Below are 14,522 nucleotides of genomic sequence, written 5' to 3'. Positions count from 1 at the left end.
ATTTAAAGAACATTTAATCAGACGTGTTTTCCTCTAGATGTGCAGAAGGATACTGGCAAGTGCATCACAGCACGAGTGAGGGTGTTGTTCAGCCTGGTCAAGAAGTGGTCTGTCAAATCTCTGTAGGAAACATAATTACAGTTACGACCTTGCAAGATTCCTCAAGGGGATATGCTGCTCCATTTCCTCATTTGTTTGTCCATCAAAATCTACTCCTTCTTTAAAACAGCCTTTTTTAAGTCCCTCAGACTTTGCCAAGCATTAAAACACGCAGTACTGGCATACACAGCAGTCGTGCCTGGGAGCAAACACTTTGGAAAAATAGCTAAAAAGAACCTTTGAAGTGTTTGGAGAATTTTATAATGGGACCGTGATTTTCAAAGTACAAAATGTGCTACATTTCATGCCAATTATATGACAGAGACATGCATTTAGTGGTTTAATTTTCTTTGCCAAGCTAAATTAGACATTTATTTTCCTTTACAGATAAACTAACACTACAAATTGAGAGCAGCAATTGTATTTATCATCTTCATTGGCAAGTCCATCAGGAAAATTCTTCTTTTGTTCTTTATTAATCTGAATTCCCATTTAACGTGTACTGTTCTACATAATTATCGTATTTTCCTTATTCTGATTTTATATTTAGATAGTACAATGTGTGAAAACATGAGCTTTAATGCACTAGTTTTGAAGACAAATTTGTTCCCTTAAAAGAGCTATTATCCACAAATATCAGAATGTTGTGAATTTATATAAAACACCAGGCAGCTCTTCAGCTAGTAAAAAATAGTGAGGAAATGAGTCAAATTACAGACTGTATGCACTTATTTTTAAAAACTACTCTAAATGTATCCCTTGTCCATACAGATCATATTCTTTATATAGGATATAGTTCTTGAGAACTGGTGGAAGTGGAAACTTCTTCATGGATGACAGCTTCTGGAGTCTCCTTAACCCCAAGAGTTTACGTATTTTCAGACGACACAGATGTTTCAATGGGCGAGGATTATCTAAAAATAATAGTGAGAGAGAAATGGTGGAAAAATCAATGCCATTATTAATGACTGTAAGCCACTTCACAATTCCCCTAATTTGCTCTAATAAAATTAATATAAAAACCTATTACCTTGGGGCATTATTATTTTGCCACTTCTGAATAAAATACTATTTTTTCACTTCAAAATTGAAATGATACATGTTGTTGTCAAACTTCTTCATAAGGTATCTGCCTTTTTTTGTCTTACTTTTGGACATATGCATGCTGTACTCTGTCTCCAAAGCACCCATCTGAACACCTAAGCAAGGACCTTATTTAGCATAATCAATGGTGACTGATGAACGATCTCTCTTTCCCCAGGTGCACATCTTAATAATTGCATGCTGAGGCCAGCCGAGGCAACTTCCATTTCTGCTGTATCAAAAAGGCACTGGGACCAGACCTTGCCATGCCTGGGCCTGCTGAGTTTTCTAAACAAATACTTCTTATCAGAATTTACATTAGATAAAGAGCTCAGTTTAATTTAGCCTTCCTGAATATAATGAAACCTTTCAAGGTACTTGAAATATTAGTAGTTACGACTATCAAATTATTTTGATGCTCCAGTGACAATAACAAAAAGGACTTCCTCTGTGTTTCAGTGTAAAATACTAAAGCTAAATTAAATACACTGGGTATCAGTTGTAAACATAAATATTTTGCTCATTCACAGCTGATGTTAAATCACATTCTATTTATTTTTTTTAAAATTCCAATAAAATTAGTTCATGCAAAGAGAACATTTAATACGTTCCCCAACAGATTGTCTTTTAGTTAAGGTGGGTGACACCTATAGCTGGTGCCACCAATGGTGGAAGGTCCAGGCTAATATGTAGAACTTCAAAAGTAAAGTATACATAAGAAATAGTACTAAATCAAGGTATTAATAATTGTAACTTTAGATGCATATTATATAAATCAGAGTTAGGTTGTGATGGTACACTCATTGTCACCACCTTCCACCTTGAACATAACAGGATCTGAAACATACTCTTATGATAATCCTTGAATGATTAATAGACTTGAGAGATCAAGGGAGCAAAAAGAAGGACAGAAGTGTGAGTAATATTCCTCAATAAAAAAGTTGTGCCCCATAGCTGTGCAATCACATGGGCTAATAAGGAGTATTTGAGAAGTTGAGGAGTTTGAGAAGTACCTCAGTGGTCTTGCTTAACTCAAAGGGCTTCCTACACAACAGTGACAGTCCTCATGAGATTAATTCTCACCAGGTGCACATTTGCCATATTAACTACTACTGATTAACTACTTTACGACCAGTGGCAATAGGTAAAGACCCGACTCAATACGAGGACAGGATGACAGGCACACCCTGGTTCTCAGCTAGTACACTCCTGTACTGCCAGAACACTTTGGATGAATGTGACCCGACACAATTTAAGTCTCCAATAATAAATCATAACATCATTAACTGGAAGGTAGATATTTACCCAATATCTGACGTATCTCTGTCCATTCTTTCTGTGTTTCTAAGACAAACTTAATTTTTGTGCATAGAGGAACATAATCCATGTAATCTATAAAAATACGAACCACTTTTCCTGCTAAATGTTTCAACCAAGGAACAGCAATAAAGTCACAGAACTGCAAGGGAAAACACATCAAGTCATAATTTAAAAATCTGTCCAGAGGAATGCCAAAATTTTAAAGCAATTACACAAGATAATTCAAACAAAGTACTAGCATTGACCTTTAACAGTCATAAATTGATGGCTAGGTAGGTTACTTTAAAAGCCATTTTCTTCCACGCTTAACCTTTATGATCCCTTAATTCATCTGGACACGCCTGATGGCTAGTAATTATTGTAACATTGCTGTAATTTGCAGCACTGTTTTGTTCAACAGTGATATCTCTTTGGAAACACATCCACTCTATTTGTCACAACACGAACAGATATTCCAGAATCCTGCCTCATGATTCTTAAAACTTCCTTCCTAAATGTATGAATTCCAATCTCAAACCACTCTATGTAAATATCTATTTCAGAGTAGAAAATAAAAAATGGTTGTTTTATTTTTAGGATTTTTTAAAAAAGGATTTTGCAAGTATGTTTAATCTTCACTCTGCACAATAATCTGTAGTGTTTAAAGCTGGCTAATGAAAAGAGCAAAGTGAAGAGAAGGAAGGAAAGTATGTATTTACTGGATTATCCTTTATTACAGAAGAAGTCCATCCTGGGAGAATCTCCTCCTCTGGAGTTGACCACACAAAAGAATTTCCAAAGATATCTTGATGCATACAGTCAAAACACATCTCCACGTTGTATCCGTGATTGAGCAGCAGCCTCAGCATCACCTCGTCATTCAGAGCGTACTGAATGGCGCTGGGGAAATGGGTGTCATTGACCAACATAAAGTAGCAATTGACGTTTGCTCCGTAGGACAGGAGCAGCCTTACAATTTCATGGTTTCCAGCTCTCACTGCCACGAGAAGACAGTTTAAAGGATCCTTGTTTGGATTTGCCCCTGCTTTGAGCAATATTTCCGTGCAAAGAATGTCATTGTTAGAAACAGCAAAATAAAGCGCGGTTCTCCTTTCGTCATCGTAACTATTTGAAATGTGTTCAGCCAAGAGAGTATTGACATCAAACCCATTTTCAATGAGGAGCTCTAGACACTGCGAGTTCTGGCCCTCTGCTGCTGAGTGAACAGGGCTTAACCCGCTTTTCTGGATTGCAGTTTGGGATGTGACTGGAATGAGATACTTCAGGGCCCTAAAAAACAGTGAATAAAACCAGTTAGGCATCACTTCCCTGCATGAAGAAAATGACCCTCATCCAGGCATATGCTAAATTACCAGCTAGGCACTTTACACAAGAAGATGCAAACACAGAAACACCAGTTTGGAGCACTGTCAAATAGGACCTTCTGTTTAAGCTGTTTCAGTGGTTTTCACTTAATTCTAAGGAACATGTTTTGTATTTTGCTTTGTTTATGCCAAAAAAACACTTAAAAGTTAATTCAAACTAATGTAACATGGGCACTTCTGAAATACACACTTCTGATCTATACATTTGCAAGTTTATCACAGCTGACTTCAATGTGACCTGGTGCCACATTGTATCTTGAAGAAAATGTAAAGTCTGAGCTCATACTCACAGGTAATGCCCCTCATAAGCAGCTTTGTGTATGGGAAGCAGTCCTGCCTTGTTAGGCACATTGCCACTTCCACCATACTCCAAAAGAAGGGCTATGCAGTCTGGATTTCCTCCTCCAGCTGCTTCAAACAGTATCGATGCACCATCGTCTGCTAAGGCCTGGACATCTCCACCTTGAAGGAGGACACTGAGTTTATAATTACATCCAAAATAATTCGCAGATCATCACAAAAACAAGCCCAGAGAACTTTCCTCTTCGTTTTCAGATGTACTTAAGTTAAAAATTTACTAAAACAAGAAAGATTTCCTGTGGCAAATATAAAACTCAAAGGCAAAACAAGAGTGGTACAGATACAAGTTCAAATGCTCACCTGAGCGTGGTCTACTTTGACTGTAAATGTTATACCTGAGGATTTTCAAAATTCTTGCATATTTTGAAAATCCTGCATTTCATTAATTAATACCAATATAATTCTGTTCAAGGGAGGGAGAGAGGGAAAAAATGGAGAGAGGGAGGGAAAAGGAGTAAAGAGAAATAAAGAAGGGCAAGAAAGTCTCTCCTTGACTGAAATGGGTTGGTATCAACTCTGCCACTCCTCTCACAGGCATTATGGAAACGTGTAAGCATCCCCCCAGTCTAGCAGGAACACTCACAGATGCCTTCTTTCCTTCCAAGAAACCAAATCTTCTCATTCATCACTACTCTTTCTTTCCTTTTCCATGATCCCCTGAAACCAGCTCAACAACCAGGCAAGATGCATTCCAGTGCAGAACTGTATTTCCCTTTTACTTGCCTACATACCTTTATGAATAAGATGCTCCAGCACATCACAGTGACCATATTCAGCAGCAACACCCAATGGTGTTACCCCATATCCGTCCTTAAGGTTCACATTTCCTCCATTCTTCAGAAGAAGAGCAACGATGTCTTTGCGTCCCTGCTTTGCAGCTTCATGCATTGCTGACCAACGTTTAACGCACGGCTGGTGGATACTACAGTTGTGTTTAATCAGTGTGGATGCCATTTCAAAGGAGCCCCTTCTTATAGCTTGAAGATATTTTAAAAAGGAAGAAAATAATGCAATTACATTTTCAGGTATGTTGTCTTGAAAGTTAAAGACATCTAGTAAGTTTAGAAAAGCTTTTCCTTGTGCACTGATATGAGGAAATTAAAAAGATTTCCAGTCCTAGAAATCTGGGAATCCATTTTACTGGCAAATAAATGGTAATGTCAGCTGCTCAGGAAATCAAGGTAAACCAACACAGGCTGGAAAATATGTGAGTTTGGAGCATGGAGGGCAAAAGCAGCATCACTTTGATTCTGAGAAAGCAGAAGCAGGTGTATCACAATGAAGAGCAACAATAAAAATAACATAATATTTATTATGGTTCTTACTTCTTAAGTTGGTGCAAACATAACTGTGTCCCCGGAGAATTCCACTTGTGACTTTGTCACCTGGTAACTCTAATCCTAGAGCATGCTCAGTGGCTGTTGTCAGCCAAAGTGAAGTTGACATCTGTCATACTTAAAGGCCTGTTCCGTCCTTTTGAGGTTCAGGGTTTGAAATATTCATGGATAACTACACCTGCAAATTATTTACATAGAAAGTAGTTATCCTGAGTAAGATTCTAATTTTACTTCTGGACTACCCTTTGGAATAGCAGATATCTGCACTGCCTGGTGGGGCACCTGAGGAAGATCAGCATCATAGGGTGAGCAAATTTCACTTTTATTCATGTCCCATTATACAAGTAAGAAGGTTTTTAAGAGGCGATAGTCTCCATAATTATCCACAATTGCTTTGAAGTAGAGTATTACCAAATGTACTTGGAAGCAGAAATCATTCCACTAGACAGATACTTCTTCAGAATTTACCTTTGAACTGAAGAGCCCTTTAACCCAAAGCTTTAAAATTAAAAGGAGTAACTAAATCATGAGCATCATCTATTAAGCGTTAAGCACCTGATCCTTGATTTCACTAGACTAAGATTGAAATGTATGATGCACAATATTTACGCCCACATTTTCAGTGCCAAGTGACACAAAAACATAGAAAGCATCACATAATACATAGCTGACAAACCTCATTTTCAGGAGTTTGTATAGAGAAATATTTAGGAAATCAAATTGCCATTATAAGGGGAAAGGACCCTTTTCTTAAGTTCTAGTTACTCTTTGCAGGATTCACTAAAAGCAAAGGCTGAAAATAGCTTAAAAGTTTCAGTGTCTTACAACTATTCAAAATTGCTGAAACAATGCAAAACAACACATTGCAGAGGAACCCTCTAGAAATGCCTCAGGGCCTTAAAATGTTAATACAGTAATCACATCTTATGAAAGTTTAAAAAAAACAGAAAACTGAATATTTTAATATTGACAATTGTATTATGTATTTTATTTTCTTATTTGTATTAATTTCATTTCATTTAATTCTCCTCAGAAGAATGGAGATGTTTCGACATTCAACAGAAATTAATAGCTGATACAGCTAAATTGCTCATGTATAGTAAAACTCATTTAAGTCTATAATTGGCATAAAACCTTCCAAAGGAATCTTCTTTCTTTAGATTGGGGTATTACTTAGAAATGCAGTCAAAGTTCATTTTCAGTGCAAGAGGGGAAGGAAATGAGATGGGAGATTTTGAAACTGAAAATACCTGCCTACTCCCAAAGAAACCATCTGATAAAACTAAAAAGCTCCAATAACCTCCAGACCTCCAGAAAAAGTACATTCAAGTTAAAGCAACAGCTTATTCTTGCACCATACTTTTACCTTAAGGTGGTCAAATAGAGCCAGGTTGCTGAAGGTCTTACAGCACCTGAAGATACCAAGAAAGTGCCTTGAACAAAAAAATAGATCCTATCACCTGCAGCGTAAGGAGCAACTTTAAGAGCAGCTCAGTGATCACCTAAAGCATCACGAGTGTTGAACTGAACCCTGGGTATGTTTCACTGAGTGCCAGGCATTCAGTTTCATCTACAAAGCTGACCAGCATCTAAACCACACAAGCCAACAGAAGCACTCGGGTGAGTGCTTAGCGGAGGGGAAGCACTGCCATTCACTTTATTTAAACCCAGAGAGAGAAGGCAAATACCAATAAGAAGTGGAGTTTCTCCTTTGTCATTTGTGGTATTGGGCCAAACACCCTTTTCCAATAAGGTTTGTACGTTTTCCACAAAGCCAGCTTTTGCTGCCAAAGTTAATGGTGTTTCTCCATCGCATGTTTTGTATTCCCACATGGCTTTATAAGATGCTAGAGGTAAGAAAGTGAGAAAAGATAGAATAAAATTAAAGCACAAGTCTGCTAACACATATATATATATCCCAGAAATGCTTAAATGCTAAGTCTTCATGAAAATTACTTGAAATTACATTTAATTTAACCAAACTAGGGCTGCTGAACACACTGAATACTGCACAGGAAATTTTGCTCGCTCTGTAGGTTTCTAAACAAAATGTTAAAAATGGTCCAAGTTCTTTGCTGGTGTAAATTGATGTCATTTACCCCAAAAGAAAATTTGCCTGAATATTTATACAACATAAGCAACATGCTCTGTATAGGATTTGATCATACCTTTTTTTAGTAAACAGTTCTATGCTGTTGTTGCGGATGGCTGCTTATTGCTCTATGTTTCTCTGCTGCTCCCTTTATCTTGTGGGACATTTTTACCTTACTTACCATCTAAAATGATTTCAAGTATTTGCTGAATTGGCTGAGCTGCAGCCTCATGCAGCGGAAACCACCCTTTTTCATCAGCTTCATCCAAAGCATATTTCTGTTTCACGAGCTCTTGGAGCTCAAATACATGACCTTAAAAAATCCGAAAGATAAAGGAGATGCAGTTGGAAAAATAATATATGGAAAGCTCAGTTTTGCCAAGGGATGATTTTATTTTATAGGGTTTTTACCTTGCTTTATGGATGTTACAATTTTCCTATTCTCCTCACTAGGTGGTACAAAACTATCAAAAAAAAAAGCAGAAGAAAAAAAAAAAAAAAAAAAAAAAAAAAAAAAAAAAAAACAAAAAGTAGATGCAGTATGTTATTTATTCAATATTTTCCTTTAGGTTCTCTTCTCAGCGAACTCTCCTTTGAATACATCAGCTACAATCTTGATTAGCCTTGTGACCTGCTCAGCTACACCTGCTCTGTGGACATTCGGAGTACCCCAAGTTAGGTGCGATTCCCGCTGCGGGCTGACCTGAGAAAACTCCTAATTCGGTAAAGAAAAAAAATAAAATCTGTATTTGCCCCATGCTACAGAAATAAGCCCTTAATGTTTGAGAAAAGCAAGATCAACATTTGTATTTTGTTTACTCTTTTAAATCATGGCTTCAGACAGTGCTTTACTGAGAAAGAAGCATAAAAGTCAAACTAAGAACTGTTCTAAGCATGACTCAAGGCCCTAAGTATCAATGTTAAATATAAACACTGTTAAAATATGGCATAATACCTAACACAGAGTGAATTGACAGTACCTGTCATTATAGCTGGAAGACACTGGTGGTTTGGCCCCATTTGATTCTTGAATGCTGAGCTGTATGGCATACTCAGTGAGCAGATCTTCAACCAAATCTTCTCTTTCATCCATCTTTTTTTACAGCGAACTAGAATGATGAACTATTTCTAAATACACACAAAAACATACTGCTAAGGATCATCTCTCACTTAATGTATTTTTTATAACAAAATCAGGTGTTTCCATAAATTTCTTTTAATTTAATAATGTTTTGATGAGCTTATTCCTATTTAAAAATCAATAAGGTTCCTGTTCAAAAGCAGTGATAGAGAAAAAAACAACCCTGGAAACATTTAGTACTAGACATGCCATTTAGGAAAAGCTCTTTTTATTGTTCACACACTACATTTGCCATCTACAGACAAACACTGGACAATTTATGAACCATAAAAAGAAATTTATTTTCTTTAGAAAGCTGTGGCCATCACATCAGTGAATATATGATTTCCACACAAGCATGAATAATGAAGTTATCACCACATGAGCAATTCCTACCAAACACAGCCATTCACAGCGAACTCATGAACATGAACACAAACACATACACACTTAAAAATCATAGGAACAAAAAAGAAAAATACCCAAATTGAGAATTATTTACAGAGAGGGTCTGCAGTTCCGAATGAAACACATGATCAGTGATCACACATTGTACTTATTCAGGATTTACAAAACCACCAAATTCTGTCAGAGAAGCTCTGAACTAACTTGACTCTTTTGCATGGGGAAAGCACATTTTCCCCCCCTTCCTTCACCCTGGGTGGCAGTGGCAGCAGACACAAGATGGATCCACCAACCAGTGCTGTTTGGACACAGGATTTCAGCGTGTGAAAACCTATGGCGTGTCAGTGTAGGTGGTGACACCTCATCCAGTTCTGAATTCAGAACTTTACTATCTTTCAATAGTTAAACAGGGACTTATAATAAAGATGGGGATAGACTTTTTAGTAAGAGAATTATTTACAGAGAGGGTCTGCAGTTCTGAATGAAACACATGATCAGTTCTAAGGGAGAATTATTTACAGAGAGGGTCTGCAGTTCCGAATGAAACACATGATCGGTGATCACACATTGTACTTATTCAGGATTTACAAAACCACCAAATTCTGTCAGAGAAGCTCTGAACTAACTTGACTCTTTTGCATGGGGAAAGCACATTTTCCCCCCCTTCCTTCACCCTGGGTGGCAGTGGCAGCAGACACAAGATGGATCCACCAACCAGTGCTGTTTGGACACAGGATTTCAGCGTGTGAAAACCCATGGCGTGTCAGTGTAGGTGGTGACACCTCATCCAGTTCTGAATTCAGAACTTTACTATCTTTCAATAGTTAAACAGGGACTTATAATAAAGATGGGGATAGACTTTTTAGTAAGGCCTGTAGCAATAGGACAAGGGGTAATGGCTTTAAACGGAAAGAGGGAAGATTTAGATTAGGTATAAGGAAGACATTTTCACTTTTTACAATGAGGGTGGTGAAACACTGGCACAGGTTGCCCAGAGAGGTGGTAGATGCCCCATCCCTGGAAACATTCAAGGTCAGGTTGGACGGGGCTCTGAGCAACCTGATCTAGTTGAAGATGTCCCTGCTCATGGCAGGGGAGGTTGGACTAGACGACCTTTAAGGCCCCTTGCAACTCAAACCATTCTATGATTCCATAAAACGTTTTCAGTTTCAACCTGTATTCACCTCTCCTCTTTTGGAACTGGATGGGGATGTTTTCTCAAATGAAAAATAAGGGAATTGAGATGATACCAAATGCAAAACCTACTTTATGTTGATGTAATAATGTACAAGATTTTTGGATTTCATGGGCAGGTACAACAAAACATTACAATAGTTTGTATCATTATAATTTTTAATTATGATTAATACATTTTAAAATAAAAGCCACAAAAACTTGCAAATCTTGCTTTATTTTTGCAAGGCCAAAGAATGGTCTGTCAAAGCAGGCTAAGGTCTTTGGAGTCTCTGCACTTCCGCAGACACAAAGTTTAATGGACATTCACAGGAGTTCAGTTCACAAGCCCGGGTGATGGGTTATTATTTTCAAGGTGTGAGAGTAGCTGGGAGGCTCAGTGGATTAGTAACGGAGTATGTCAAACCTTTTAACTATAGTCACCAGCTTAAATTCAGTCTGCTCATATCACCAACTTTAACTGTGGCTTATGATCCCTATGCTTTTTGCTAGTGATATCACATCACTGAACGCCCTGCTAGTAAATTATAACTATCATTGGAAGGTCAGGAATGTTGCTCTTTACAAGATCTTCCTGTAGGTTCTTGAAGTGTAAAATGTAGCAACATATTAGCAACAAAAACTTAAGTCACTATATGCCTAGCTGTACCTACCCCGGGTTTTACAAGTGGCCTTTGTGTTCTGCCAAAGCTTCTCTGATTCGATCTTAGTGGCTTAACACATTTAATCAGACTAGGGACACAAGATGTTGAATTAATTTTAAAAAAAGTTTTAAACTATTGCTCCCACAGTTTACACAGTAATGTACTGCATCTACCACCCACAACACTTATCATCGTAAAAGTGTTGCACAAATATTAAACAATTATACTAAGCATCTGTTGTACGTTTCTTGCAGAATGATAATTGTGGGGTGTCCTAGTCATTTTGCAAATAGAGAAGGAACATTGTAGAAATTATTTGGAGGCCATTTTATAAAAATTATCTTCAAGGGAAAAGTGCTAACCAGATTTCTTTTTAGACTAATTTCTGCATTGTTCCCGTAAATAATAAGTCAATCAAAGTACCACAGCCAATATTATAATCCCATCCACAAACACTTTACTACTTAGTATACTAAAATAAAGCTTGCAAACCCAAATTAAATTAGTAATGGCTTAGAGTCACAATGACTCAGAAGCCAAAGGTCTCTTGGATTCAGATTCACACATAATGCAGCTTCCCACCTCTTTCAATATGTACTGGAACCGTGGCCGAGGTTTTTAACTGCAAGGATGGACAATCTGAAGGAAAGTGGAAAAAATTTCACTTCAGCCCCATTTTCTTTAAAGGAAAAAATACACAACTTTGGTCTTGCCTGCCACCTCTGACTGCAAAAAAATTTTCACAAATAATAATAAAAAAGTATTCATGAACACATTGTCTTTTGGAGCTTCGAAGAATAGCACATTATGTTGTTCATAAAAGACAATACTTTTCTGAAGGGTTCTCTTTTCCTGCCTTTTGTGTCTCTGACCAAGGCTCCAGCGTAACAGTCCACAAGAAGATTTCACACATGAAGTTAGACTGATGAACTGGTCAGCACAATGCAGACACACATACCAAAATCACTCACGTACTACCTAATGTTAAATCTGCTGCACATCATATTAATACTTAGAAGTTCTCAAAGCTATGATGTTCTGGCATACTTAAGTTTAGGCAGAACTTCTCATGCAAAAAAGATTTCTGAAATTGCCAAGAACGCTGACTGACTGACTGACGTCCTGTTGGACAGGATGGACAATATGAACTTCTCTGTAATTCTAAAAAACAATGATAACAATGGTCTGAACCTCTTATGTTTAAAACAAGCTTATGAAAGCCAATCAAGTCTGTTGCAGCAATAAGAAATTAATAAGAAATGGGGTGGGTGGGTGAGGGGGTGTGTGTAGTGTGTTACATATAGTTTGCTTTATGCAGAAAGGAAGGTATCCAGGTATCCCACATCAAACTTCCAAGGTGTACTACAAAATATGGCAACTTCAGAAAACTTCTACACAAAACAAAGCAGCTGACCTTTTTTTTTTTTTTTCCCTAAATGCTGCCACAGGTTTCTTATTAACAAGAATGCAAAATTCTCATAATCAGTAATATCATTCTTCATGTCTTATTCCTATTCTTCATCTAGAATAGAATATTCCATATTCTTCTTCTTCATCTTCCTCAAGATTATAGGAAGAAATCAGTTTACAGATTGTCATAGAAACTTGTTTCCTTTTTTTCTGGTCATACAATATCCATACCCATTTGGTCAGCTATCTCCTGCTTTCCTGTATTCCCCAGAACTGATTATGCCACAGGCAACGCAGAGCTCTGCTTGACCAGATTTAACCAGGAATGTCTTAGGTGAGGAGTGTTTCAGAATTGTTGTGTGTACTACTTTCAGATTATCTTAACCCACAAAAATTAATAATATATTATAAAATAAGAAAGCCGGTAAGGCAGCAGGTGACTGTGACATGGCAGAGTAAGTATAAGGCAAACAGCTCACCACAGCACAAGTGCAGGACATGCTGTGAGGGTCTATACATGCTTTGAGAGCCTGATTTGCTATATCACCGCTGGTAATACACTGTGCCGAGGTGCCAAGGTCCAACCGAAGCGCGGATGTTCCACTAGGATCACAGTGGAATATAACAGCATGGCTGGTACACCGAGCAGCAGGAGAGACAGCCCTGCTACATTATGTGATGTGGCAACGCACAGGCTAAAAAGCTCAGCAGCAAAATCTTCTTCTGTTCAAGAATGGAAGGTTCCTAATTACAGACCTAGGCACTAGATCACTACAAACAATTGCAAATGCTTCCTCTAAACAAGTTTCAGTGTTGGTATTACAAAGAATCTTTTCCTTAAATAACATTTGGAATAGTCTGATATTTTTCTGACATTTTTTCCATTTATGCCTGAAAAAATAAAGCTATTATTTTTTGCTGTTTTCCTTAAAAAAAAAAAAAAGTAAGTTTTGCTCTCTTAATTTAAGTTACTGGGTTTTCATCAAAAAAAAATCTGAAGTACTTGCTAATCATGGAAGTTGTATCTTTCCTTGGAAAGAAGTGTATCAAGCGTTCATCACTCTCTCAAACACATAGGTATAAAGTTAACGTTATGTGAGTGTTAATGTTATTCTAATTTCTTATCCTTAAAATAAACTAGACAATCCCAGCTTTTCTCTCTATAAATAGAAGGCCCTTAGGCATGCAAAGAGGTTATTCATAGCAATAAAATAATTAATAGCAATCTAAATTTGGACTCAGTCTATTAAACGTTGCAGTTTTAAACTATTTCTCTGTTAGTCTAATTGGCGAGCATTGCACATATTCTCACCTTTTCAACCCATTATCTTGCCACTGTTACTCTGGGGCCTGCATTTTGAACAGCCAGGAATGGTGCCCTGCAAGCTGATGTGTCCTGTGATACTTCTAAAATTAAATACGCAGTTGCTAGATAAAATAAGGTCTGACCTTGTACAACTGTAACATAAGCAGACGCGACCCACAGGAAAGTATTACACATGACTTCTTTAAAATCTCGTCAAATGTAACACGAGTTCTGGACGGTATAATAAGACCATCTGTGCCCTCATTGGTTCAACAACTCTCATTAAGAAAATAAATTATTTGCCAACTTAATCTCAAACAAAATCTGGTAGCACATTTACATAAATTAAAAGAAATCTGAGAAGGTTTAGCCTTCAACTAGTTGTTGATCCTGTTATATTACGTCACAAAACACTAATCTCCCTCTCCAAAACCAATATGATGCAAAGATTTACAGATTCAATGACAGCCGATTATAGTACTTGACTCAATTTATTAACTTTAAGTAGGCCAAAGAAGCAGGAAGTACAGCACCACAAACAGCAGTGATGCAAAAGCAGAGTCACCCACAAGTAACATCAACAATATCAGTACCCAGTAAGTTAAATCCCAGGCATGGGATGAAAAAGAAGATGGAATTTTTTCTCTGGCTAGATTTACTATGTTCCATGCATGTAAACATGCAGAATAAATTTGATATCTTGTCCAGATATAGAATCATAGAATCATAGAATCAATGGGATTCTATCCCATGGAAGGGAGCTCTAGACATCATCTTGTCCAATCCCC

General features: G+C 37.4%; 1 protein-coding gene across 4 annotated transcripts; it reads right to left on the bottom strand.

Annotated features, from left to right (window-relative positions):
* Nucleotides 1–337: 337 nt before the first annotated feature.
* Nucleotides 338–13,827, bottom strand: ASB15 (ankyrin repeat and SOCS box containing 15). Of its 4 annotated transcripts, XM_014963266.1 has the most exons (11): nucleotides 13,741–13,819; nucleotides 11,601–11,657; nucleotides 8,636–8,783; nucleotides 8,067–8,119; nucleotides 7,837–7,968; nucleotides 7,252–7,410; nucleotides 4,958–5,203; nucleotides 4,157–4,328; nucleotides 3,201–3,771; nucleotides 2,488–2,641; nucleotides 338–1,013 (listed from the first exon to the last, which is right to left on the bottom strand). In XM_014963266.1, the coding sequence occupies exons 3-11, from the start codon at nucleotides 8,746–8,748 to the stop codon at nucleotides 841–843; spliced, it is 1,773 nt and encodes a 590-aa protein (XP_014818752.1). In that variant the 5' UTR covers nucleotides 8,749–8,783; nucleotides 11,601–11,657; nucleotides 13,741–13,819; the 3' UTR covers nucleotides 338–840. The 4 variants fall into 4 exon arrangements, with proteins under 4 accessions (XP_014818752.1, XP_014818751.1, XP_014818753.1 ...); XM_014963265.1 differs by lacking the exon at nucleotides 11,601–11,657 and having other exon boundaries at nucleotides 13,741–13,827; XM_014963267.1 differs by lacking the exons at nucleotides 8,067–8,119; nucleotides 11,601–11,657; nucleotides 13,741–13,819 and having other exon boundaries at nucleotides 8,636–8,749.
* Nucleotides 13,828–14,522: the final 695 nt, after the last annotated feature.

This window comes from Calidris pugnax, unplaced genomic scaffold (assembly GCF_001431845.1).
Source record: "Calidris pugnax isolate Ruff unplaced genomic scaffold, ASM143184v1 scaffold44, whole genome shotgun sequence".
In the NCBI taxonomy this organism is placed as follows: Eukaryota; Metazoa; Chordata; class Aves; order Charadriiformes; family Scolopacidae; genus Calidris; species Calidris pugnax.
Note: the sequence above shows the minus strand (reverse complement) of the source record. Positions and strands in the feature narration are given on the sequence as shown.

Coding starts and splice junctions, on each gene's coding strand:
- ASB15 (XM_014963265.1), bottom strand. CDS start 8,748: ATGGATGAAAGAGAAGATTTGGTTGAAGATCTGCTCACTGAGTATGCC. Junction 4,329..4,957: donor GGAGCATCTTATTCATAAAG/GTATGTAGGCAA, acceptor TCCTCCTTCAAG/GTGGAGATGTCCAGGCCTTA. Junction 2,642..3,200: donor CTGTAATAAAGGATAATCCA/GTAAATACATAC, acceptor TTTCCCTTGCAG/TTCTGTGACTTTATTGCTGT.